At 42.5% G+C, this 25514-nt stretch overlaps 2 protein-coding genes across 4 annotated transcripts in view; one reads left to right on the top strand and one right to left on the bottom strand.

The window, feature by feature from the left end:
* Positions 1–25514, bottom strand: part of LOC146035234 (uncharacterized) — a 422801-nt gene that overhangs the window by 90141 nt on the left and 307146 nt on the right. The window lies entirely within an intron of this gene.
* LOC146035230 (uncharacterized) lies at positions 13943–22192 on the top strand. The gene is made up of 2 exons (XM_083158556.1): positions 13943–14293; positions 19451–22192. The coding sequence occupies exon 2, from the start codon at positions 19809–19811 to the stop codon at positions 21828–21830; it is 2022 nt and encodes a 673-aa protein (XP_083014682.1). The 5' UTR covers positions 13943–14293; positions 19451–19808; the 3' UTR covers positions 21831–22192.

The raw sequence follows: 25514 nt of genomic DNA, 5'->3' as shown, positions 1-25514 counted from the left end.
ATAAATTCACATTTTACCAAACGGAATGAGCCAAAAATTCACATTTTACCACACAGAATGAGCCAAAATTCCTATTTTTCAGATGGAATGGGCCAAAATTCACAATATGCCAGACAGTATGAATCACAAATTCACATTTTACCACACAAGTGAGCCAAAAATTCACATTTTACCACACAGAATGAGCCAAAAATTCATATTTTACCACATGGAATGGGCCAAAATACACAATATGCCACACAGTTAGAGCCACAAATTCACATTTTACCACTCAGAATGAGCCAAACTTCATATTTTCCACATGGAATAGGCCAAAATACACAATATGCCACACAGTATGAATCACAAATTCACATTTTACCACACGAAGTGAGCCAAAAATTGACATTTTACCACACAGAATGAGCCAAAAATTCATATTTTACCACATGGAATGGGCCAAAATACGCTATATGCCACACAGAGCCACAAATTCACATTTTTCCACACAGAATGAGCCAAAAATTCTCATTTTACCACACGGAATGAGCCACAAATTCATATTTTGCTACATGAAATGAGCCAAAATAAACAATATGCCACACAGTATGAGCCACAAATTCACATTTTACCAAACAGAATGAGCCAAAATTCATATTTGGCACATGGAATGAGCCAAAATACATAATATGCAACACAGTATGAGCCAAAAATTAGTATTATGCCACACAAAATGTGCAGAAAATTCATATTTTGCCACATAGAATGAGCCATAAATGCACATTTTACCACACAGAATGAGCCAAAATTCATATTTTCCACATGGAATGGCCCAAAATACACAATATGCCACACAGTATGAATCACAAATTCACATTTTACCACACGAAGTGAGCCAAAAATTCACATTTTACCACACAGAATAAGCCAAAAATTCATATTTTACCACATGGAATGGGCCAAAATACACAATATGCCACACAATATGAGCCACAAATTCACATTTTACCACACAGAATGAGCCAAAAATTCACATTTTACCACACTGAATGAGCCAAAATTCATATTTTGCCACATGAAATGGGCCAAAAGACACTATATGCCACACAATATAAACCACAAATTCACACTTTAACACTCGGAATGAGCCAAAAATTCACATTTTACCACATGGAATATGTCAAAATACACCATATGCCACACAGTATGAGCCACAAATTCACATTTTAACACACAGAATGAGCAAAAATTCATATTTGGCACATGGAATGAGCCAAAATACACAATATGCCACACAGTATGAGCCAAAAATTCACATTTTACCACACTGAATGAGCCAAAATTCAGACTTTACCACATGGAATGAGCCAAAAATACACAATATGCCACACAGTATGAATCACAAATTCACATTTTACCACACGAAGTGAGCCAAAAATTGACATTTTACCACACAGAATGAGCCAAAAATTCATATTTTACCACATGGAATGGGCCAAAATACGCTATATGCCACACAGAGCCACAAATTGACATTTTTCCACACAGAATGAGCCAAAAATTCACATTTTACCACACGGAATGAGCCACATATTCATATTTTGCTACATGAAATGAGCCAAAATAAACAATATGCCACACAGTATGAGCCACAAATTCACATTTTACCACACAGAATGAGCCAAAATTCATATTTGGCACATGGAATGAGCCAAAATACACAATGGCCCTTATTCAGATCTGATCGCAGTACAAATTTGTTCTCAAAATGGGCAAAACCATGTGCACTGCAGGTGGGGCAGATGTAACATGTGCAGAGAGAGTTACATTTGGGTGGGGTGTGTTGAAACTGAAATCTAAATTGCAGTGTAAAAATAATGCAGTCAGTATTTACCCTGCACAGAAACAAAATAACTCACACAAATCTAACTCTCTCTGAACAGGTTACATCTGCCCCACCTGCAGTGCACATGGTTTTGCCCATTTTGAGAACAAATTTCTACTGCAATCAGATCTGAATAAGGGCCAATATGCAACACAGTATGAGCCAAAAATTAGTATTATGCCACACAAAATGTGCCGAAAATTCATATTTTGCCACATAGAATGAGCCATAAATGCACATTTTACCACACAGAATGAGCCAGAATTCCTATTTTCCACATGGAATGGCCCAAAATACACAATATGCCACACAGTATGAATCAAAAATTCACATTTTACCACACGAAGTGAGCCAAAAATTCACATTTTACCACACAGAATAAGCCAAAAATTCATATTTTACCACATGGAATGGGCCAAAATACACAATATGCCACACAATATGAGCCACAAATTCACATTTTACCACACAGAATGAGCCATAAATTCACATTTTACCACACAGAATGAGCCAAAAATTCATATTTTACCACATGGAATGGGCCAAAATACGCTATATGCCACACAGAGCCACAAATTCACATTTTTCCACACAGAATGAGCCAAAAATTCTCATTTTACCACACGGAATGAGCCACAACTTCATATTTTGCTACATGAAATGAGCCAAAATAAACAATATGCCACACAGTATGAGCCACAAATTCACATTTTACCACACAGAATGAGCCAAAATTCATATTTGGCACATGGAATGAGCCAAAATACATAATATGCAACACAGTATGAGCCAAAAATTAGTATTATGCCACACAAAATGTGCAGAAAATTCATATTTTGCCACATAGAATGAGCCATAAATGCACATTTTACCACACAGAATGAGCCAAAATTCATATTTTCCACATGGAATGGCCCAAAATACACAATATGCCACACAGTATGAATCACAAATTCACATTTTACCACACGAAGTGAGCCAAAAATTCACATTTTACCACACAGAATAAGCCAAAAATTCATATTTTACCACATGGAATGGGCCAAAATACACAATATGCCACACAATATGAGCCACAAATTCACATTTTACCACACAGAATGAGCCAAAAATTCACATTTTACCACACTGAATGAGCCAAAATTCATATTTTGCCACATGAAATGGGCCAAAAGACACTATATGCCACACAATATAAACCACAAATTCACACTTTAACACTCGGAATGAGCCAAAAATTCACATTTTACCACATGGAATATGTCAAAATACACCATATGCCACACAGTATGAGCCACAAATTCACATTTTAACACACAGAATGAGCAAAAATTCATATTTGGCACATGGAATGAGCCAAAATACACAATATGCCACACAGTATGAGCCAAAAATTCACATTTTACCACACTGAATGAGCCAAAATTCAGACTTTACCACATGGAATGAGCCAAAAATACACAATATGCCACACAGTATGAATCACAAATTCACATTTTACCACACGAAGTGAGCCAAAAATTGACATTTTACCACACAGAATGAGCCAAAAATTCATATTTTACCACATGGAATGGGCCAAAATACGCTATATGCCACACAGAGCCACAAATTGACATTTTTCCACACAGAATGAGCCAAAAATTCACATTTTACCACACGGAATGAGCCACATATTCATATTTTGCTACATGAAATGAGCCAAAATAAACAATATGCCACACAGTATGAGCCACAAATTCACATTTTACCACACAGAATGAGCCAAAATTCATATTTGGCACATGGAATGAGCCAAAATACACAATGGCCCTTATTCAGATCTGATCGCAGTACAAATTTGTTCTCAAAATGGGCAAAACCATGTGCACTGCAGGTGGGGCAGATGTAACATGTGCAGAGAGAGTTACATTTGGGTGGGGTGTGTTGAAACTGAAATCTAAATTGCAGTGTAAAAATAATGCAGTCAGTATTTACCCTGCACAGAAACAAAATAACTCACACAAATCTAACTCTCTCTGAACAGGTTACATCTGCCCCACCTGCAGTGCACATGGTTTTGCCCATTTTGAGAACAAATTTCTACTGCAATCAGATCTGAATAAGGGCCAATATGCAACACAGTATGAGCCAAAAATTAGTATTATGCCACACAAAATGTGCCGAAAATTCATATTTTGCCACATAGAATGAGCCATAAATGCACATTTTACCACACAGAATGAGCCAGAATTCCTATTTTCCACATGGAATGGCCCAAAATACACAATATGCCACACAGTATGAATCAAAAATTCACATTTTACCACACGAAGTGAGCCAAAAATTCACATTTTACCACACAGAATAAGCCAAAAATTCATATTTTACCACATGGAATGGGCCAAAATACACAATATGCCACACAATATGAGCCACAAATTCACATTTTACCACACAGAATGAGCCAAAAATTCACATTTTACCACACTGAATGCATACCTCCCAACTGTCACGATTTTAGAGGGACAGTCCCGATTTTCGGGTCCTGTCCCGCTGTCCCACCCGCGGCAGGCATTGTCCCGCTGCGGGGGGTGGCAGTTGGGAGACCCCCCAATCTAGTAGAATAGACGCTGTGCGCACGCGCACAGCGTCTATTCTCGTATGAAAATGAGGTCCCGGCTAATTAGCATAAGCCGTGCCCTCATTTGCATACGCCCCGCCCCCTTTTCGGCCGCTCGCGCGAAGTGTCCCTATTTCCTCCGGACAGAAGTTGGGAGGTATGCTGAATGAGCCAAAATTCATATTTTGCCACATGAAATGGGCCAAAAGACACAATATGCCACACAATATAAACCACAAATTCACACTTTAACACTCGGAATGAGCCAAAAATTCACATTTTACCACATGGAATAGGTCAAAATACACAATATGCCACACAGTATGAGCCACAAATTCACATTTTAACACACAGAATGAGCCAAAATTCATATTTGGCACATGGAATGAGCCAACATACACAATATGCCACACAGTATGAGCCAAAAATTCACATTTTACCACACTGAATGAGCCAAAATTCAGACTTTACCACATGGAATGAGCCAAAAATACACAATAAGCTATGCAGAATAAGCCAAAAATTCACATTTTACCACACGGAATGAGAAAAAAAAATCGCATTTTGCCACATGTGGAGCCCCATATAATCCGGTGGCGGTCACCAGTTATTACACCAAGGAGATGTCCCTGAACCTGTGCTAAAAAGCATTCAAATGCATTTGGACACTCAGCACCTGGAGCGCTTCCCCTCATCAGAGGGAGGTAGCGGGCTCAGAAAAAGGAACTGTGTTGTTACAAAGATCCAGAGGAGACCCATATACTTTTAAACTGGGTCTGGTAATTATACCTATATTGCCTCATTTTCAAAGAGACATTCAGAATCAGAATCTAAGCCATATAAGCCTCATTAGAGACATTATAACATTGCCTCATATGATTGCCTCAAATTTTATTTTATGTTATATGTTGTATGTTTTGTTTGTCTAATTTTATGCATTGTAATGATTATGAAATTGCTCATTTTTAAAATAAAATATGCAAATATAGCGCACTAAGAAGTGTTGCAGAATTATTATAGTTGGAGTACAGCTGCACTTTCTAGGTGTCAATTATTAATTGTCACCAACCTTTTACCTCCTATACAGCATGGGCCCTATACAACCTCTACAGTATGTGCCCTATACATCCTATACAGCATGTGATCTGTACAACCTATAGAGCATGTGCCCTGTACATCCTTTATGTGCCCTGTACAACATATAGAGCATGTGCCCTATACATTCTATACAGCATACACCCTATACAATCTTTAAAGTATGTGCCCTGTACATCCTATACAGCATGTGCCCTGTACAACCTATAGAGCATGTGCCCTATACATCCTATATGTGCCCTATACATCCTATTTGTGCCCTATACAGCATGTGCCCTATACAGCCTATACTGCATGCACCCTATAAATCCTATAAAGTATGAGCCCTATACAACCTATACAGAATGTGCCCCATACATACTATAAAGTATGTGCCCTGTACATCCTATACAGTATGTGCCCTATACATCCTATACAGCATGGGTCCTATACATCCTATACAGTATGTGCCCTATACATCTTATACAGCATGTGCCCTATACATCCTATACAGCATGTGCCCTGTACAACCTATACAGTATGTGCCTTGTACATCCTATTCAGCAAGGGCCCTATACATCCTATACAGCATGTGCCCTATCCATCCTATACAGCATGTGCCCTATACATCCTATTCAGCATGGGCAGGGCTGCCAAGAGAAATCCTGGGCCCCGGTACAACAGTGTCATGGGGCCCCTCTGGATTGGCGAGCTACAGAAAAGAGGTGTGGCCATGAAAAGGATATAGGGGTGTGTACCACACCATATACCCTTTATGGAACACAATAGTAGACCCCTTATACTTGCCCCTTACACATTATGCTACACAGAATGAGCCAAAATTCACCTGGAATGTCTTAAAATTCACATTATGCCACACAGATTGTGGCAAAATTCATGGACAGTGAGAGGAATGGTGGGGATGCAGGGAGGGAGATGGCGGGGACAGAGGTGCATTGAGCGGGATGGCGGGATGCAGGGACAGAGATGGTGGTGACGAAGGGCCAGAGGGTGGGGACAGAGATGGTGGGGACGCAGGGACAGAGACAAATTAGGTCTAGAAGGTCATTTCTATGTAAGGGATGGCAACAAAAATCTTGGGGCCGGTACACCAATATCACTGGGATTGAAAAATGCAAAAATACAATCTTAGAGCAGTCCCACACTGGTGCATCAGCTGGGTTTCCTGTCCTGCCGTTTACATCCCTTACAGCTTGTGCCCTATACAACCTATACAGTATGTGCCCTATACATCCTATACAGTATGTGCCATATACTGTACATCGTAATCAGCATGGGCCCTATACATCCTATACAGCATGTGCCCTATACATTGTATACAGCCTATATGTGCCCTATACATCCCATTCAGCATGGGCCTTATACCTCCTATAAAGCATGTGCCTTATACTCATATACAGCATGTGCCCTATAAATCCTATACAGCATATGCCCTATACATACTATACAGTTTGTGTGCCCTATACATCCTCTTCAGCATGGGCCCTATACATCCTATACAGCATGGGCCCTATACATCCTATACAGCATGGGCCCTATACATCCAATACAGCAGGGTTGGCCGGACTTTTGTAACTCGGGATCTACTTTTTGTACACTTACTTACCGGTGGTCTACCGGCATCTCCCCCGGTGCAAAATATTCCCCTACCAGTGCAATATGCCCCTTACACATTATGGCACACGGAATAAGACAAAATTCACATTATGCCACACAGTATAAGCCAAAATTTGCATTATGCCACATGGAATGTGCCGAAAATTAATATTTTGCCACATAGAATGAGCAATAAATTCACATTTTACCAAACGGAATGAGCCAAAAATTCACATTTTACCACACAGAATGAGCCAATATTCATATTTTCCAGATGGAATGGTCCAAAATACACAATATGCCACACAGTATGAATAACAAATTCACATTTTACCACACGAAGTGAGCCAAAAATTCCCATTTTACCACACAGAATGAGCCAAAAATTCATATTTTACCACATGGAATGGGCCAAAATACACAATATGACACACAGTATGAATCACAAATTCACATTTTACCACACGAAGTGAGCCAAAAATTCACATTTTACCACACAGAATGAGCCAAAAATTCATATTTTACCAAATGGAATGAGAAAAAATACACAATACACCACACAGTTAGAGCCACAAATTCACATTTTACCACACAGAATGAGCCAAAAATTCACATTTTACCACACGGAATGAGCCAAAATTCATATTTTGCTACATGAAATGGGCCAAAATACACAATATGCCACACAATATGAGCCACAAATTCACATTTTACCAAACAGAATGAGCCAAAATTCATATTTGGCCACATGGAATGAGCCAAAATACACAATATGCCACAAAGTTAGAGCCACAAATTCACATTTTTACTACACAGAATGAGCCAAAATTCATATTTTCCACATGGAATGGGCCAAAATACACAATATGCCACGCAGAATAAGCCAAAAATTCACATTTTACCACACGGAATGAGAAAAAAAATCATATTTTGCCACATGTGGAGCCCCATATAATCCGGTCACCAGTTATTACACCAAGGAGATGTCCCTGAATCTGTGCTAACAAGCATTCAAAAGCATTTGGACACTCAGCACCTGGAGCGCTCCCCCTCAGCAGAGGGAGGTAGCGGGCTCAGAAAAAGGAACTGTGTTGTTACAAAGATCCAGAGGAGACCCATATACTTTTAAACTGGGTCTGGTAATTATACCTATATTGCCTCATTTTCATAGAGACATTTAGAATCAGAATCTAAGCCATATAAGCCTCATTAGAGACACTATAACATTTCCTCATATGATTGCCTCAAATTTTATTTTATGTTATATGTTGTATGTTTTGTTTGTCTATTTTTATGCATTGTTATGATTATGAAATTGCTCATTTTTAAAATAAAATATGCAAATCTAGCGCACTAAGAAGTGTTGCAGAATTATTATAGTTGGAGTACAGCTGCGCTTTCTAGGTGTCAATTATTAATTGTCACCAACCTCTTACCTCCTATGCAGCATGGGCCCTATACAACCTCTACAGCATGGGCCCTATACATCCTATACAGCAGGGTTGCCCGGACTTTTGTAACCCGGGATCTACTTTTTGTACACTTACTTACCGGTGATCTACCGGCATCTCCCCCAGTGCAAAATATTCCCCTCCCAGTGCAATATGCCCCTTACACATTATGGCACACGGAATAAGACAAAATTCACATTATGCCACACAGTATAAGCCAAAATATGCATTATGCCACACGGAATGTGCAGAAAATTCATATTTTACCACACAGAATGAGCCATAAATTCACATTTTACCAAACGGAATGAGCCAAAAATTCACATTTTACAACACAGAATGAGCCAAAATTCATATTTTTCAGATGGAATGGGCCAAAATACACAATATGCCAGACAGTATGAATCACAAATTCACATTTTACCACACAAGTGAGCCAAAAATTCACATTTTACCACACAGAATGAGCCAAAAATTCATATTTTACCACATGGAATGGGCCAAAATACACAATATGCCACACAGTTAGAGCCACAAATTCACATTTTACCACACAGAATGAGCCAAAATTCATATTTTCCACATGGAATAGGCCAAAATACACAATATGCCACACAGTATGAATCACAAATTCACATTTTACCACACGAAGTGAGCCAAAAATTCACATTTTACCACACAGAATGAGCCAAAAATTCATATTTTACCACATGGAATGGGCCAAAATACGCAATATGCCACACAGAGCCACAAATTCACATTTTTCCACACAGAATGAGCCAAAAATTCACATTTTACTACACGGAATGAGCCACAAATTAATATTTTGCTACAGGAAATGGGCCAAAATAAACAATATGCCACACAGTATGAGCCACAAATTCACATTTTACCACACAGAATGAGCCAAAATTCATATTTGGCACATGGAATGAGCCAAAATACACAATATGCAACACAGTATGAGCCAAAAATTCACATTTTACCACACCGAATGAGCCAAAATTCAGACTTTGCCACATAGAATGAGCCAAAATACACAATATGCCACACAATATGATCCACAAATTCACATTTTACCACACTGAATGAGCCAAACATTCACATTTTACCACATGGAATAGGCCAAAATACACAATATGCCACACAGTATGAGCCACAAATTCACATTTTACCACACAGAATGAGCCAAAAGTCATATTTGCCACATAGAATGAGCCAAAATACACAGTAAGACACGCAAAATAAGCCCAAAATTCACATTTTACCACACGGAATGAGAAAAAAAATCATATTTTGCCACATGTGGACACTCAGCACATGGAGCAGTCCCCCTCAGCAGAGGGAGGTAGCGTGCTCAGAAAAAGGAACTGTGTTGTTACGAAGATCCAGAGGAGACCCATATACTTTTAAACTGGGTCTGGTAATTATACCTATATTGCCTCATTTTCAAAGAGACATTCAGAATCAGAATCTAAGCCATATAAGCCTCATTAGAGACACTATAACATTGCTTCATATGATTGCCTCAAATTTTATTTTATGTTATATGTTGTATGTTTTGTTTGTCTAATTTTATGCATTGTTATGATTATGAAATTGCTCATTTTTAAAATAAAATATGCAAATATAGCGCACTAAGAAGTGTTGCAGAATTATTATAGTTGGAGTACAGCTGCGCTTTCTAGGTGTCAATTATTAATTGTCACCAACCTTTTACCTCCTATACAGCATGGGCCCTATACAACCTCTACAGTATGTGCCCTATACATCCTATACAGCATAGGCCCTGTACAACCTATAGAGCATGTGCCCTGTACATCCTTTTTGTGCCCTGTACAACATATAGAGCATGTGCCCTATACATTCTATACAGCATACACCCCATACAATCTTTAAAGTATGTGCCCTGTACATCCTATACAGCATGTGCCCTGTGCAACCTATAGAGCATGTGCCCTATACATCCTATATGTGCCCTATACATCCTATATGTGCCCTATACAGCATGTGCCCTATACATCCTATACTGCATGCACCCTATAAATCCTATAAAGTATGAGCCCTATACAACCTATACAGAATGTGCCCCATACATATTATAAAGTATGTGCCCTGTACATCCTATACAGTATGTGCCCTATACATCCTATACAGTATGTGCCCTATACATCCTATACAGCATGGGCCCTATACATCCTATACAGTATGTGCCCTATACATCCTATACAGCATGTGCCCTATACATCCTATACAGCATGTGCCCTATACATCCTATACAGTATGTGCCATGTACAATCTATACAGCATGTGAACAAAAAGAGGAATACAACTTATCAGGCGCTCGGAGTCTTGAATCAACCCGGATGTCTCTGTGGCGTTCACATAAAAGTGAAAAAAATTAGAGCATATAATAGTGAAGTAAATTTTTTTTCACAATATTTTCATTAAATAAAACATCTCATAAAATTGACATTAAAAAGGTATCCACAATGCAAAATACAAAACACGTTTAAAGTGCATAAAGAAAGTCCTGAATGAGACAGACGCTAAGAATTACCGGATTTTAAGGAACTGAAATGCAACAGTTCCATACAAGCTTAGAGCAGTCCCACACTGGTGCATCAGCTGGGTTTCCTGTCCTGCCGTTTACATCCTATACAGCTTGTGCCCTATACAACCTATACAGTATGTGCCCTATACATCCTATACAGTATGTGCCATATACATCCTATACAGCATGTGCCCTGTACAACCTATACAGTATGTGCCTTGTACATCCTATTCAGCAAGGGCCCTATACATCCTATACAGCATGTGCCCTGTACATCCTATACAGTATGTGCCCTATACATCCTATACAGCATGCACCCTATACATCCTATACAGCATGTGCCCTATACATCCTATACAGCATGTGCCCTATACATCCTATTCAGCATGGGCAGGGCTGCCAAGAGAAATCCTGGGCCCCGGTACAACAGTGTCACGGGGCCCCCCTGGATTGGCGAGCTACAGAAAAGAGGTGTGGCTATGAAAAGGATATAGGGGTGTGTACCACACCATATACCCTTTATGCAACACAATAGTAGACCCCTTATACTTGCCCCTTACACATTATGCTACACAGAATGAGCCAAAATTATGCCACACAGATTGTGGCAAAATTCAGGGACAGTGAGAGGAATGGTGGGGATGCAGGGAGAGAGATGGCGGGGACAAAGGTGCATAGAGCGGGATGGCGGGATGCAGGGACAGAGATGGTGGTGACGAAGGGCCAGAGGGTGGGGACAGAGATGGTGGGGACGCAGGGACAGAGACAAATTAGGTCTAGAAGGTCATTTCTATGTAAGGGATGGCAACAGAAATCTCGGGGCCGGTACACCAATATCACTGGGATTGAAAAATGCTCAATCCCGGGATTGTCATCCCTAAAAGAAAATTGCCCCCTGTGCCCCCACACTGACTTACTTTTTCTGAGCTGCGGAGGGGGGCAGGCGGCCGCAGTGCAGAGGCAGGCATCAGGTAGACATGTGCGACGTGGGAGGCCCGGCGGCGAGCAGGTTCCGGCGTAGGGTATGATGTGGGAGGATGTGGGAGGCCCGGCGGCGAGCAGGTTCCGGCGTCGGGTATGATGTGGGAGGATGTGGGAGGCCCGGCGGCAAGCAGGTTCTGGCGCTGGTGGTCAGCGCTGCGGCCTGCGCAGTGTGACCTATGATCGAGACACGCAGCGCAGGCCACACGCCGGGTCGGGAACAGCCGGGCAGTGTCTGAGCGAGCGATACATTATGCCACACACCGCCATTTCTCTGAAACATGATGCAGCTCACCACAATGCCTATGATACTATGCTGCACACTGTAATGCCCCTAACACATTATGCCACACATTGCAATGCCCCTCACACCTAATGCATACCTCCCAACTTTGGCAGTGGAGAAAGGAATATATTTGCGTGCCAGAGGCAAAATTTTTGGGGCGCCGTTTTGTCGCTGTGAGGGTATGGCCAGTGCTGTGTGAACTGCTGGCCATGCCCTCAGCCTCCCTGCCTGCCTGCCTCATTAGACGCATGCAGTGTCTAATTCCTGCAGGACCGTCCCAAAAAAATGGGATGTCACACAAAAGTCGATACACACTGACTATGCCACACCCCATTGCCCCCCACAGTAAGGCTTCTAATAAATTATAAATTACCTGCTTGTTGCCAAGGGGGTTAATGTCCGTTGCCAAGGGGGTTAATGTCCGTTGCCAAGGTGGTTAATGTCCGTTACCAAGGGGGGTTAATGTCCGTTACCAAGGGGTTCTTGCTCGTTGCCAAGGGAGGGGGGGGGGGGGGGTTGTTAATGTGCGTTGCCAGGGGTTCTTGCTCGTTGCCAAGGGGGGGTTAATGTGCGTTGCCAGGGGTTCTTGCTCGTTGCCAAGGGGGGGTTAATGTGCGTTGCCAGGGGTTCTTGCTCGTTGCCAAGGGATTAATATGCATTGCCAGGGGTTATTGCTTGTTGCCAAGGGTTTATATTTGTTCCCAGGGGTTAATGCTCATTGCCAAGGGGGGTTAATGTCCATTTCCAGGGGTTCTTGCTTGTTGCCAAGGGGGGTTTATTGTCCATTGCCAGGGGTTCTTGCTCATTGCCAAGGGGTTAATATGCGTTGCCAGGGGTTATTGGATGTTGCCAGGGGGTTAATATTTTTTGCCAGGGGTTAATGCTCGTTGCCAAGGGGGATTTCCGTTGCCAGGGGTTCTAGCTCGTTGCCAAGGGGTTAATATGTGCCCGTGTGTCCGGCCACCCACCCATCAGCTGCAGCTGCCCCTGCTTTATCCTGCCTTCCCCTGCGCACAGAGAGACAGACGCTAGAAGTCATTTTTCACTTCCAGCGTCTCTGACAGGGAGCACAGCTCTGCAGCGTTAACCAGGAAGTGCAGAGCTGTGCTTGCTGTCAGACGCTAGAGGTGAACTATGACTTCTAGCGTCTGTCTCTCTGTGTGCAGGGGAAGGACAGACAGGGAAAGGCAGGGGCAGCCGCAGCTGACGGGCGGGTGGCCGGACACATGGACGGGCGGGTGGCCGGACACATGGGCGTGCGGGTCCTTGTCATCCCGGCGCACCCGCAGCCCAATAAATATTTTTTTTTAAAGTGTGTGTCCGCCGGACCCGGGCCCCCCTGGCAGGCCCGGGCCCAGGTAAAATGTATCCGCCCCCCCCTGCCTCTCGGCGGCCCTGAGCATTGGCCCTATACCTCCTATAAAGCATGTGCCCTATACTCCTGAAGGGTTAATCAGCCATCTTGTTTTCATTGAAGGGTTAATCAGCCATCTTGTTTCTCTATGTCTGTCCCTGCTGATTTCAAGGTGGTTATATCCTGGCTCTTTTCCAGTACTCGCTGCTATCATAAACTTTGTTACTTTCCTTAGACACTGTACATTCTGTGCTTTCTCATAACTAACGAATACTACACAAGGCGATGTATAAGCCACCCCACAAAGACACTGCTATTGCCCTACCTCTGCACCAAATATTAACCAATCATGTAATTGAACCAGCGTCGTTTGTTGTGTATAAATATGTTGTTTTCGTCATCATTAAATCAGAGTTCAACCTTGTATCTGTGGTCCTCGTTACTGGTCATATCATATGAGGTTGCACTCTCACGGAGCTCTAAGGGGTCTTCACACTGAGGTCAGATAAGGTAATTAATAGATTAGACAATCGATACATCGGCGTATGATCGATTCTCTTCAAGTGGGGGCTCGTCCGGGATGCGAGGTCCATTCCTACACAGATGTCATAAAGATTTTACAGTCTGCCTGAATCTGTTGTGAGGTTACGGACATACTCGATCCTGAACCTGTGACACCATGCCTGGGGTATGTTGAATGTCTTATATAGAAGTTAGAGTCTTCTATCATAGAAGTTAAAGTCTTCGAACCTGTGACACCATGCCTGGGGTATGTTGAATGTCTTATATAGAAGTTAGAGTCTTCTATCATAGAAGTTAAAGTCTTCTATTTTTGTGCACATAACCTGATCTGGGATCAGATGCCGTACTTGGAGTACGAAGGAGACCTGGGGTCTTTAGTCTAAATAGTACCTCACTTTGAACGCCCATTCTTTATTGGCCAATTGTCTTTATTGTATTGTCTTAAAGTATAAGTTTTTCTTTCATTCAATATCCCTGTGTGATTGGTGAGTATACACACTCGTGATATCTGTATTTCCTTGTAAACCGTGCGGCTGGTAAGTTCACGCACAATAACTTCACCATTTGTCTAATCTGACTACTGTATGCCAACAGACTTGCGGACTTTATGCTCTCCTTCTCGGAGTAACGCAACGTGAGGCTTCACATACAGTTCTCAGCAACATAACAACAAGACTCTGTCCACCGTCACGTAGACGGTCTGTTGTTTCACTAACATTTTGTACTTTTATATTTAATGGGATGTATCTAGAGGAAATATAGTTCATATAATATTCAGATAAAGACCAACCCTCACAGTCTGCTGCCACAGGTCCCGACCTGCCTGACTGAAGACGGTGCCCCTGGTCTGAGTATTAAGAACTTTCCACGCTCCCATTCATAGTCAGAAATATTGATACACAATCATACCCCGACATGGGTGGAAATAATAGTAAGAATAAAACAGTCTATCCACCCCCATTACCTAGTGAAATATGTAAGGAGTATGTTGCCCACAAATTATTACCTTGTTAATCCATGAGGTGGACAATATAATAGATGGGACTGGAATCAAGTCCCCAGTATTAATACCCCGATCCCTGCAATATAGTAAACAGCTGCAGACTATCCCCTTAACAAAGCACAGGAGATAACTGACATGTGGAATGAAATCACCGTACACCAGTTCAGCTTTGAAAGATCTATTTTCTGTTGAGCTCTCAGGGTGTACGGCGGATTCCTGCTGGGCTTCTGTGTCTTTGCTGGAAGAGGGGGGTTTGAGGGGGAAGCTGCAGTATTGGTCTCTCTCTCTCCCTAACACTGAACATCGCTGCCTATTGCAGTTTCATGTAAATAGAAACCTACAGTCACTGAATTTTGGAAGAGATTTAAAAGATGCTGGACTGAGGAAACGGGACTATTTCTTGAAATATTCCCTTTACTCATTTCCACCTTTACCAATAACCTACACCCCTCCATTTCCACGCCAGTCAAACAGAATGTCTCTACCTGGACATCTGACAAACTCACTGAATTTAGTGAGCACTTATATGAAAAAGAATCTGCTGGATGTTTTGATATGAAGAAGACTGTCGTCACTTCTACTCACAACTTCCAAAATAATAACAGAGGCCCACCAAATAGACCAAATAGGGGGATCCCACAAAATAACCAGAAAAGACCATATAGACCCCCTCAGGGTCCAACACCCCGTGCGCCTCCATACAACAGAGATTACAACAATACTGGTGCAGTACCAAGACAAACAACTTGTTTCAACTGTGGCCGGAATACACACTGGGCTAGGGACTGTCCACTCCCTCCCCAGAAACCACAACAACCTTACACTCACAGACCCCAACAGGGACCATACAGACCACACTCAACATCAGTTCAAGACCATGTACGTTTCAGAGTGGACTGGTCTGACCCTGCACATTGACGGGGCCCGGAGGAGGGTATCCCATCTTTTGCACAGTTCACTACTCATTGGGAAGATTCACCCCTCATCACATTATATGTTGATGATAAAAAACTGTCCTTTCTAGTAGACAGTGGGGCAACAACCAGTGTTTTGTGTTCTCTTAACTATGATGGTGAACTGCAAAAGACTACTCCTTCAATGGGAATCAACGGGATACCCACTGACACATACCTGACTGACCCAGTTATCATACGCTCTGACAAGGGAAAACACTTAGGGATACACCAATTCAGGATCATCCCAGAATGTCCTGTTAACTTACTGGGCCGTGACTTGTTTAGTAAATTCCACATCTCCATCTCACCCTCTCCACAAGGGAGTGAGCTCCAAGTCACCTCCCCACACTTTGTGTCACTACAAAATACTCTGGACAACTCACTTGATCAAATTGATGATAGAATTTGGGCCATTGGCCCTTATGACACTGGCTTCATACCCTGTACACCATACAAAGCCAAGCTCAAACCAGATACACAACCCGTGTTTTGCAGACAATATCCACTCTCACCAGAAAAGATTGAAGGTCTTAGACCTATGATACATGACTTCCTCGAACAAGGCATACTCAGGTACATTGTCTCACCTTACTCGACACCTATCAACCCTGTTGCTAAGGCCGATGGCTCTGTTAGATTCGTACAAGACTTGAGAAAAATAAATGATCTCATTGTTCCTATTGCACCCATAGTACCTGACATCAATTCACTCATCTCAGCAATCCCTGCAAACGCAACCCACTTTAATGTCATAGATTTGAAAAACGCATTTTTAGCATTCCTATAGACACAGAGACCCAATTACTCTTTGCTTTTTCATTTGAAGGTAAACAATTAACCTGGTGTCGTTTACCCCAAGGCTATATTGACTCTCCAGTGGTCTATAGCATAATCCTCCAAGCCACATTGGCTCCATGGCACCCCCCCCATAGTTCTGTCCTGCTACAGTATGCAGATGATCTGCTTCTCTGTAGTGTCACCGAGGAGACCAGCCGGTTAGATGGAATCTCATTGTTAAACTGGTTAGCAGAATGTGGACATAAAGTGTCAAAAGCAAAATTGCAATGGTATAAAACGCATGTCAATTACCTGGGTTTTGTACTCTCTGAGGGAGAAAGGAAAATCAGTCCACAACGCATACAGTCTGTATTGGGCCTGGTCACCCCAACTACCCAGAAGGATATGTTGTCTTTCTTGGGTATGGTAAGTTACTGCAGACAGTGGATTTCTGATTGTTCCTACTATGATAATATCTTGAGACAATGCACACTCAAAGACAAACCCAAGGTTATACAATGGTCAGATGAAATGTATTCTGCATTTAAAAAAATTGAAAGAAATGTTAGTACAGAGTCCCGCGCTTGGTCTCCCGGACTATATGTTATCATTTCACTTGTTTGCAAGGGACACATGTACAACTATGGCGGGTGTACTGACCCAACTTCACGGAGGCAAAATGCGCCCTGTCGCATTTTTTTTTCAAAAGTAATGCCTGTCACTGTGCAAGGAATGCCAGCTTGTCTTCGAGCACTGGCTGCATGTGCAATGGTTGTTGAGATGTCCACATCACTTACATTAGGACATCCCACTGTGTTACATACCACACATAATGTCCTCTCCATCCTCAAAGGTCTACACACACAACACATGTCTGCCCAAAGACTCAGCGGCTATGAAGTACTCCTACTAGGGAACCCTTCTCTCACTGTAAAATACGCAACAAACTCAGAAGGACCTGTCCCTGTACTAAACGCACTTTTAGGTCTTAAAGGACCTGACGACGAGGCGCCGCCTCAACATGACTGTACTCTGACAATTGACTCAGAAACTTCACCCAGACAAGACATGTCGACTGTGCCTATCCCTGATGCCGACATAATATTTGTTGACGGCTCCTGCAGCCGTCCCAATGACAACACGTACCAGGCAGGATATGCAGTGGTTAAACTTCCAAACACCACCCTTGAAGCAAAGACAGTCCCCTTACAGTCAGCACACGCTGCAGAACTCATTGCACTCACTCGAGCTTGTCACATTTACAAAGACAAACCTGTCACAATTTACACAGACTCCAAATACGCTTACGGAGTTGTTCATGATCATGGGATGATCTGGTAACGCCGAGGCTTCACTGGTGCTGATGGGAAAGGCATATCACATGCGCAACTCATCACAGATCTCTTACACGCAATTACATTACCATCTCAAATTGCCATCCTTCATTGTAAAGCACACACTGGAGGAAAGGATGATATCAGCAAAGGCAACGCTCTTGCTGATACCGCTGCTAAACGTGCTGCCACTATAGCAACATATAACCTCACTCTTGCTGTCATCTCGCCTCCTTCGTTAGATGATACATACCTACTGACAGAATTACAGGCTGCTGCCTCTAATTCAGATCTATCAGATTGGACATATTCAATACTGCAGAAGAATCCACGGACTGGATTAATCTGCAAAGAGGGGAAACCATGTATACCCCAAACCAGTGCATCATTGTTCATAGTACATTACCACGGAGTAGGACACCATAGTATAGTAACAACTACTTTACTCCTCTCCAATGATTTCTACATTACTAATGCCAAAGAACTTGTAAAACAGTACATCAGTAGATGTATAGCGTGTCTTAGAAACAACCCAAACAACCCAAATAAAGCAAGACACCAACATCTAGAATACCCAACCACTCCATTCACTCACCTGCAAATCGATTTTACACATATCAATAATGCAGGAAGACAGGAATATGCCCTGGTCATTGTCGACATGTTTTCTCGGTGGCCAGAAGCATATGCCACTAAATCAGAAGATGCAAAAACAGTAGCCCGCATACTCACGCGAGAGATCATTCCGCGCTGAGGATGCCCGCTCCAAATCAATAGCGATAAAGGTTCAGCCTTCACAGCCAAAGTCACAGCAGAACTAGTCAAAGCACTGCAAATAGAATGGAAGTTTCACATTCCATATCACCCACAGAGAATGACTCCACAAAAGACTCTAGGTTACTCCCCCTTTGAAGTACTGATGGGCAGACCTTTCCCCACTCCCTGGGCAAAGAACCCTTTAGTTACCACAGAAGGAGACTTAGAAATAATAAGAGAAGAGTATGTCAGATCCCTAATACAGAAACTTAATGAAGTTGAACAAAATGTTATCTTTAAGAATCCTTCTCATCCACAGATACCCACTCACCCATTTAGGGTTGGAGACAAGGTCGTTGTAAAGATCCTACCCAGAAATAAACATCCAGGAGATTTCACCTACGGTCCAGAAACAGAAGTGGTCGCGGTTACCAGGACGGCTGTCCTCACCGACGAAGGACCAACGTGGATCCATGCATCCAGAGTGAAGAAAATTCCACCTCCACCACACGTCAACACAGAGGTCGACACCGATCCCGAGACTGACACAGACGGGACGAGAGAGGTAATAACGGGGGCCAGTGGCTCTGACCTCCAACCTGGAGAAGACCTGCCGGCTGGAGGTGACGAGGAATCAGGGGTACAACATTCTGAAGCCGAGGACGACGCTACAGGATATGACCCCCCCCACCTTAGCCCTAGTGATTTTACTCGGGCTTGTTCTTTATAATTGTTTTGCTGAAGTTGATATAACCCAAAATGATGGACGCTTTACCTTCTGGTATAATTCTTCTAGCACGACTGTCGCTACTTTTATATTTTCTTATTGTGATATTGTATCTTGTTCAAACAATCAAGGCGGGAATCGAGGAGAACCACCGCTGCCCTGGCTGTGTAACATCCACCACACACCACACGCTGTAAGTCACGTATATATCTGTGTCACTAGTACTTACTGGGGAGATTCTTGCAACTCATGGGGGGCTGTTGGGTGGAACACTAGAGCAGATACCACTGCCTTTGATATCAGCCAAAACTGGGGATATCACCCCGATGTTGGCCTCCAGAAATGGTCCCATGGTCGATCCTTACTAACCCGTATGTCCCTACGAAAAAAGGGCACTTGCAATAGCCAATTTATCATTAACCTAGAAAACCCGGCCCCCGGCGATGCCGGACTATATGTCATGGGTAAATATCAATCAGGAGAAAGCGGGGGCCCAAGGGGAAGATTTCATTTAAAAGACATGTATGATAACCCAGAATACACCGCCCTCAAAACCACTGTAAAACCTAAAACACCACCATCATTCTTTAAACCACATGTCACTACTTTTAATGAAATGTTAGCCATTAACAACCCCACTTACGAAGACACTATAGCCATAGAGAACAACCCCACTTACGAAGACACTATAGCCATAGAGACTGGGTTATCTGACGTAAATTATTGGCTAGAATGGATGAAATATAATGCACGTAAAGTTAATCAAACTGATTGTTATGTGTGTGGAAAATCCAGACCCCACTTGGGTACGGTGCCCATACACATACCTTCAGACCAAGATAAATGTTTCTTTAGCCTGTATACTGATACTATTGTAGAAGAAACCAAATGTGAACAATGGAAGAAAGAATATCCCATAATGGTAAAGAATACCAATCCTGGTAGTACCATAATCATTTATCCTGGTAATTATACATGTTATTACTCAAACAGCACTGCACAAAACACTGTAGATCTGAAATTGTTTCCTGATGGGTATTGTGCTGAACGAAGACATATCAGTATACCCACCATGAAAAAATCATTAGGAGACATTTATTTTATTTGTGGAGACATGAGACTCAGGACAAAGCTGGACAATCCTTGGAAAGGAGAGTGTGCCCTGGCAAAGATCATTATGCCCATACACATTCTCCCAGCCGATTTGTCTGAGCCTCCTCCCACAAATAAACCTACCACAAACTCCAGAAACAAAAGAGAAGCTCCAAAGGAAAGCTTCGATCCACACATATACATAGACACTATTGGTGTTCCCCGGGGAGTTCCTAAAGAATTTAAGGCTCGTGATGAGGTCGCTGCCGGCTTCGAGTCCCTGCTTCCCCAGGTAACCATCAATAAAAATGTGAACTGGATAAATTACATATATTATAACCAGCAACGTTTTGTGAATGATACTAGAGATGCTTTAAAAGGTATAGCTGAACAGTTAGAAGCCACTTCTCAAATGACTTTTCAGAATCGTATGGCTTTAGATATGATGCTTGCCGAGAAAGGAGGAACCTGTGTGTACATAGGTAAGATTGATGGATGCTGTACTTATATCCCAGACAACACAGGTCCTAATGGGAAAACTACCCTAGCTATTAAACATCTAGAAGATTTATCCATCGAACTCAAGAAGAACTCAGGTGTCACAGACCCCTGGAGTAGCTGGTTTGGATGGCTAAACGATTGGAAACACGCACTAACACAAATAGGCATGTTTATTCTCATTATAATTATTGTACTTATGATAGTAGGATATTGTGTCTTTCCCATATGTAAGAAGATTGGTTCCAAGTACCTGGATAATGTAACACCTGCTATGTACACTGATCTCGCCAAAAGCCTTCCCTCACCAGAAGATTATAGTGAATATGTTAAAATCCATCGTACCAAACAAGATGCCATCTACAAGAATCAAATTGTCTAAAAAGGACATTGATTCTAAGAGGGGATTGAAGGGTTAATCAGCCATCTTGTTTTCATTGAAGGGTTAATCAGCCATCTTGTTTCTCTATGTCTGTCCCTGCTGATTTCAAGGTGGTTATATCCTGGCTCTTTTCCAGTACTCGCTGCTATCATAAACTTTGTTACTTTCCTTAGACACTGTACATTCTGTGCTTTCTCATAACTAACGAATACTACACAAGGCGATGTATAAGCCACCCCACAAAGACACTGCTATTGCCCTACCTCTGCACCAAATATTAACCAATCATGTAATTGAACCAGCGTCGTTTGTTGTGTATAAATATGTTGTTTTCGTCATCATTAAATCAGAGTTCAACCTTGTATCTGTGGTCCTCGTTACTGGTCATATCATATGAGGTTGCACTCTCACGGAGCTCTAAGGGGTCTTCACACTGAGGTCAGATAAGGTAATTAATAGATTAGACAATCGATACATCGGCGTATGATCGATTCTCTTCAACTCCTATACAGCATGTGCCCTATAAATCCTACACAGCATGTGCCCTTTATATCCTATACAGCATATGCCCTATACATCCTATACAGTTTGTGTGCCTTATACATCCTATTCAACATGGGCCCTAAACATCCTATACAGCATGGGCCCTATACATCCTGTACAGCATGGGCCCTATACATCTTATACAGCAGGGTTGGCCGGACTTTTGTAACCCGGGATCTACTTTTGTACACTTACTTACCGGTGATCTACCGGCATCTCCCCCGGTGCAAAATATTCCCCTCCCGGTGCAATATACCCCTTACACCTTATGGCACAAGGAATAAAACAAAATTCACATTATGCCACACAGTATAAGCCAAAATTTGCATTATGCCACACAGTATGTGCCGAAAATTCATATTTTGCCACATAGAATGAGCCATAAATTCACATTTTACCAAACGGAATGAGCCAAAAATTCCCATTTTACCACACAGAATGAGCCAAAATTCATATTTTCCACATGGAATGGGCCAAAGTACACAATATGCCACACAGTATGAATCACAAATTCACATTTTACCACACAAAGTGAGCCAAAATTTCACATTTTACCACACAGTATGAGCCACAAATTCACATTTTACCACAGAGAATGAACCAAAAATTCACATTTTACCACATGGAATAGGCCAAAATCAGAGATGTGCAGCGGCCACTTTTTTGGGTTTTGGTTTTGGATCTGGATCTCCCTTCGTGTTTTGGGTCTGGATTGGTTTTGGCAAAACCACCCTTGCGGGTTTTGGTTTTGGATCTGGATTTTTATGAAAAAATGCTAAAAATGACTAAAATAACAGAATTTGGGCCTGTTTTTGCCCCTAAAGTAGTATTGACCTCAATAACATTAGTTTCCACTCATTTCTAGTCAATTTTGATCACTTCACAGCTCACAAAATTGTTTTAATTTACTGTAGTTGGGCCAAAAGGTTATACCGAGGTAGCTGGATGACTAAGCTAAGCGACAGCAGTGGGCATCACATACATGTGGACCTTACACTTCCAACCTGGCACATCTTGGAAGCAGAGCGGCACTGCAGGGACAGACAGGGTGGCAGTTTAATAAACTACCCCAAAAAAAGAAATGCTCCAAAGAGCAAAAATTACGGATTTGGGTAGAAATAATTCCATACATACGAGGTGGATTTTTTTGTCTTTTGCCTGGCATGAGAATGGGCCTTTTCATATCCCGGACAACAACTGTCTCCGTCTGTGCCTTGAAACAAACAACATTGTCCTCAACATCGTCATTATCCACATCCTTCTGTGTGCCAACAGAACCCACATCCTCATCCAATTCCTCAGAAGCATCCTCAATAACCAGGTCAGCATCTTGACTGGGGATGCTCTTCCACACACTTGCAGAGGGCACGCAAATGGTGAAATAAACCTCCTATTCATAAACAGTATTTGAAAGGTCCGGCTCACATATGGCATCCGCGGACACACTTCGACTCTCCTCTGGGATTTGTGACATTTGTGAACTCGCCTTTGTCTTAAAAAGTTTCCTTCTTTTTTTTGTAGTAGCAGAAGGGCTACCATCATTCTTCTGAGACGCTTTACCATCAGTCAGAAACAAAGGCCAAGGCCGTAGCCTTTCCTTCCCACTGCGTGTGGTGAACGGCATATTGTCAATTTTATTTTTCTCCGCAGGTGACTTTAATTTTTTTTTATGGACCATTGTAAAATGACATTTCTGCTTTGCTTTTGCATGGCCTCTAGGCCTTTGACCATCGGCCTTGCCATCATGAATCTGACTGGTGGTAGCAGCTTCAGTACTTCTATCAGGTTGCTCATCTCCCACTATTTCCTCCTCCATCATCCTCCAAAAATGTGTTTTTATTTTAATACTTTTATTTATTTTTCTTATATTTTTACACTGGACACAGCCTGTGACACTGGACACTGCCCCTGGTCACTGGACACTGCCCCTGGACACAGCCCGTTACACTGGACACTGGATATATGCCGTCACACTGGACTCTGGATATAGTCCGTCACACTGGACACTAGATATATATGCCGTCACACTGGACACTAGGTATATGCCATCACACTGGACAATGGATATATGCCGTCACACTGAACAATGGATATATGCCGTCACACTGGACACTAGATATATGCCGTCACACTGGACACTGGGCACAGGCCGTCACACTGGACACTGGATATAGTCCGTCACACTGGACACTGGATATATATGCCCTCACACTGGACACTAGATATATGCCGTCACACTGGACAATGGATATAGTCCGTCATACTGGACATTAGATATATATGCCATCACACTGGACACTAGATATATGCCGTCACACTGGACAGTGGATATATGCCGTCACTCTGGACAATGGATATATGCCGTCACACTGGACACTGGATATAGGCCGTCACACTGAACACTAGATATATATGCCATCACACTGGACACAGCCCGTTACACTGGACACTGGATACAGCCTGTCACCCTGGACACAGCCTCTGGACAATGGACACAGCCCCTGGACAATGGACACAGCCCCTGGACAATGGACACAGCCCCTGGACACTGGACACAGCCCCTGACACACTGGACAAAGTCCCTGACACACTGGACACAGCCCCTTGTATACTGGACACTGCCCCTGGTCACTGGACACTGCCCCTGGACACAGCCCGTTACACTGGACACTGGATATATGCCGTCACACTGGACTCTGGATATAGTCCGTCACACTGGACACTAGATATATATGCCGTCACACTGGACACTAGGTATATGCCATCACACTGGACAATGGATATATGCCGTCACACTGGACAATGGATATATGCCGTCACACTGGACACTAGATATATGCCGTCACACTGGACACTGGGCACAGGCCGTCACACTGGACACTGGATATAGTCCGTCACACTGGACACTGGATATATATGCCCTCACACTGGACACTAGATATATGCCGTCACACTAGACAATGGATATAGTCCGTCACACTGGACATTAGATATATATGCCATCACACTGGACACTAGATATATGCCGTCACACTGGACAGTGGATATATGCTGTCACTCTGGACAATGGATATATGCCGTCACACTGGACACTGGATATAGGCCGTCACACTGAACACTAGATATATATGCCATCACACT

Source organism: Crinia signifera, chromosome 9, assembly GCF_055691185.1.
Source record: "Crinia signifera chromosome 9, ASM5569118v1, whole genome shotgun sequence".
In the NCBI taxonomy this organism is placed as follows: Eukaryota; Metazoa; Chordata; class Amphibia; order Anura; family Myobatrachidae; genus Crinia; species Crinia signifera.
Note: the sequence above shows the minus strand (reverse complement) of the source record. Positions and strands in the feature narration are given on the sequence as shown.

Bases quoted from the DNA above. Each gene is read 5' to 3' on its own strand.
- LOC146035230 (XM_083158556.1), top strand. From the start codon at position 19,809: ATGACCCCCCCCACCTTAGCCCTAGTGATTTTACTCGGGCTTGTTCTT.